This window comes from Tasmannia lanceolata, unplaced genomic scaffold (genome assembly GCF_043159265.1).
Source record: "Tasmannia lanceolata isolate RefF3 unplaced genomic scaffold, GAP_Taslan_0.1 ptg000024l, whole genome shotgun sequence".
NCBI lineage: Eukaryota > Viridiplantae > Streptophyta > Magnoliopsida > Canellales > Winteraceae > Tasmannia > Tasmannia lanceolata.
Window position 1 is genome coordinate 8,302,316 of NW_027518701.1, and position 3,681 is coordinate 8,305,996.

A 3,681-nucleotide genomic window follows, 5' to 3' on the forward strand; every position below is an offset into this window, starting at 1 on the left:
TCTTGTAGCATGGGATGAGCTGTGTTGGATAAGTGTGGAAGAATGGATAGGAAATCATTCACTTTCCGTTGTCCTCCGGCGGGTGGAGGATGCATCAAAGGTTGTTTTCACTGGGGCTTATGGGCCTTCCTTAAGGGTGGAAAAGAGAAGGTTTTGGGAGGAATTAAATGTGGTTCGGGACCGGTGGGTCTTTCCATGGTGCATAGGAGGAGACTTTAATGAGATTAGATTCGTAGGTGAAAGAAGCGGTTGTAGGAGAACAACAAGAAACATGGTAGCATTTGATGATTTCATTGCTAACCATGAGTTAGTTGATCTTCCGTTGGCTGGGGCTCGTTTTACTTGGAATAGAGGCGAGAGTCAGAGCAGGATTGATCGGTTTCTTATATGTCCCGGTCGGTCGAATCTGGTTCCTGATGTGTATCAAAGATCCCTGATTCACTCGGTGTCCGATCATTGCCCTATTCTTTTAGATCCTAGGCTTGAATCTTGGGGTCCTCCTCCGTTTAGATTTGAGATTGCATGGTTGCAAGCTCCTCGTATGGAGGAAAGGTTGGGGGAATGGTGGAGTTTCATTAAATCGGAAGGGCCTTCAGATGTGGTAATAGGTCGTAAGCTCAGATTTGTGAAGAAAAAGTTGCGGGAATGGGTAAAAGAGAAAAGAGCCTTCGATCAAAATCGTTTGAGATGGTTGGAGAGTAGGATAGGGGAAATAAATTTTCTTGAGGGTGAGGGAAATGGGAACAGCAACTTGAGAGAGGAGTTGGGTAGAATTAAGGCGGAGCACAATGGTATACTACTGCATGAGAAAATATCCAGGAGACAAAAGTCGAGAGTTAAATGGCTAAAGGAGGGGGATAAGAACACGGCATATTTTCATGCCATGGCTAGTGTTAGGAGGAGGGGTAATAGGATTGAGTTCTTGGAGGCTAAGGGTGAAAAGATCACAGATAAGGATGAGATCACTGGGGTGATCTTGGAATTTTATAAGAAATTGTACTCGTCGGATGGTTCTTTAAGACCGACTCCGGAGGAGTTGGTTTTTAAGCGCCTAGACGAGGATCAATGCAGAGTTTTGGAGAAGCCTTTTGAGGAGGAGGAAATTGAGAGGGTGGTTTTCTCCTTGGGTAAAGATAAGGCTCCTGGGCCGGATGGTTTTTGTTTGGCATTCTTCCAAGCATGTTGGCCATATGTGAAGGAAGATATAGTAGGTTTCTTTAGGGAATTCCATCAAGGTATGGTGTTAGACAAGCTGGGGCTACTTTTATTACTCTAGTTCCAAAGGTTGTGGGGGCTTCCAAGGTTTCTGATTTTCAACCTATTAGTCTTGTGGGATGTTTGTATAAGATCTTAGCTAAGGTGTTAGCGGAGCGCCTTAAAAGAGTGCTCCCTATGATTATCTCTGATAGTCAATGTGCCTTTGTGGCCAAAAGACAAATTTTGGATTGTTCCCTCATTGCGAATGAGGCTATTGATTATTATCGTAGGCTTGGGTTGAAAGGGATCTTGTGTAAATTGGACATGGAAAAAGCATATGATAGGGTGGAGTGGGAGTGTTTAGATATGTTACTCGATATAATGGGGTTTGGGGGAAGATGGAGCCAATGGATTAGGATGTGCTTATCCTCGGCGTGGTTCTCGGTTCTGATCAATGGGTCTCCCAAAGGTTTTTTCAAATCCTCCTGGGGTCTTAGGCAAGGGGATCCATTATCCCCTTTCTTGTTTGTAATTATGGCCGAAATTCTTAGTAGATTGCTGGCTAAAGGTAGCAGTCTGGAGATGTTTAAGGGTTTTAAAATAGGGGGTGATAATGTAGAGGTATCTCACTTACAATTTGCGGACGACACCCTTTTATTTTGTGAACCTCATAAGGATCAAGTGCTCAATTTGAAAGCTACTTTAAGATGTTACGAACTTATCTCTGGTCAAAGATCAAATTTTCACAAGTCTAAAATGTATGCCCTAAATATTCCCTCGGCTGAGGCTTTAGAGATGGCCGGAATTTTAGGGTGTGATCTTGATTACCTTCCTGCTTCTTATCTTGGTTTACCTTTAGTAAACCCGATAAAACTGTTTGGGAACCGATAATTGAGAAGATTGGGAGAAGGTTGGATACTTGGAAGAGAAATATTGTGTCTAGGGGAGGTAGGTTGGTATTGATTAAGGCTCTATTGGCCAATTTGCCTATATATTTTATGTCTCTTTTTATGTGCCCGGTTAGTGTTGCCTTGCGTATTGAACAGATCCAGCGTAGATTTTTGTGGGGTGGAAATGAGGAGAAGAAAGGCATCTCTTTGGTGAACTGGAGCGATGTATGTGTACCTATAAAGTTTGGAGGTTTCGGCATTAGGAGGTTTAGGGAGGTTAACCATGCCTTATTGGGAAAATGGTTGTGGAGATTTGGGGAAGAGCAGTCTAATTTATGGGCTAAGGTGATTTGTAGTAAGTATGGCTGTATTCTGGGTGGGTGGGAATCAAATGACGAATATAAGAAAAAGAGGTTGACTGCGTGGAGAGATATCTTGAAATTTGCTTGCTCCTTTAATCTAAAGGTGAGGTTCAGGGTCTATGGTGGTGATAGAATTAAGTTTTGGAGTGATGTGTGGTGTGAAGAGGAGCAGTTAAGGATCTTGTTTCCTAGGCTGTATCGGGTGGCTGTTAACAAAGAAGCCTTCGTTTGTGAATGTTTTGATCGTAGTGGTGGTAAGTTGATATGGTGTCCTACCTTTAGAAGAATCCTTTTTGAGTGGGAAAGTGAGGATGAATCTCGGTTGCGGCGGCTCCTTAATAAGTGCTATGTAAAACGTGGGGGTCAAGACAAAAGAATATGGACAGTGGAATCATCCGGCATTTTCTCTGTCAAATCTTTTTATAATGGTTTGATGCCTCCTTCTGTTCCTGCATTTTCTGCAAAGGTATGGAATTTTCATTGCCCACCTCGGGTTAGTATCTTCGGCTGGGCCGTTTGTCGTCAAAGGATACAAACCATTAACTTCTTGAGAAACCGTGGGTTGTTGCTAATTGATCACTGCCCTCTTTGTCTTAATGATGGGGAATCTGTGGATCATTTGTTCATGCACTGTTCTTTCACCAGGATCATATGGAGATGTATCTTTCTGAGGTTTGGAATCACTTGGGTCTTCCCTAGAACTATTCAGAATCTTTTGAGTATGTGGGGGTTTATGCCATGGAAAGAGAGAGGAAAATTATTGTGGAATGTGTGTTTGCTAGCTACGTGGTAGGTGGTTTGGAAGGAAAGAAACTCTAGGGTGTTTGAGGGTTTGGCCAAATCACCTTATTATTTGTACATGCGGATTATAGCATTGGTCATATCATGGGTTAGATGTCTTCCATCCTTTCTTTTTGTATCGGCCTTTGATCTTTGGGAACATTGGAGGGAAGTGTGCTTTAGTACTGAGAGGAAAATTAACATAGTCCAAGGATGGGAGCCTCCGATGCTAGGAATGTTGAAAATCAACTTTGATGGTGCTTGTTTTGGAAACCCGGGTCCAGCGGGGGTGGCGGTCTTTGCCGTGATGAGTTTGGTGAGATTCTTTGGGCTTTTTCTGGTCCTATTGGTGTGTGATTCTTCTGAGGCAGAAGTTAAAGCTGCCTATTTTGGGATCAAGAAGTTGAGTAGAGAAGTATTAGACCATATCATTGTTGAAGGGGATTCATTGA

General features: G+C 42.9%; 1 protein-coding gene across 1 annotated transcript; it reads left to right on the forward strand.

Moving 5' to 3' along the window:
• Positions 1–271: 271 nt before the first annotated feature.
• On the forward strand, positions 272–3,148 carry LOC143856983 (uncharacterized). The gene is made up of 4 exons (XM_077367265.1): positions 272–1,235; positions 1,277–1,818; positions 2,244–2,915; positions 3,095–3,148. Exons 1-4 carry the CDS (start codon positions 272–274, stop codon positions 3,146–3,148), a joined length of 2,232 nt encoding a protein of 743 aa, XP_077223380.1.
• The last annotated feature ends 533 nt before the right edge of the window (positions 3,149–3,681 follow it).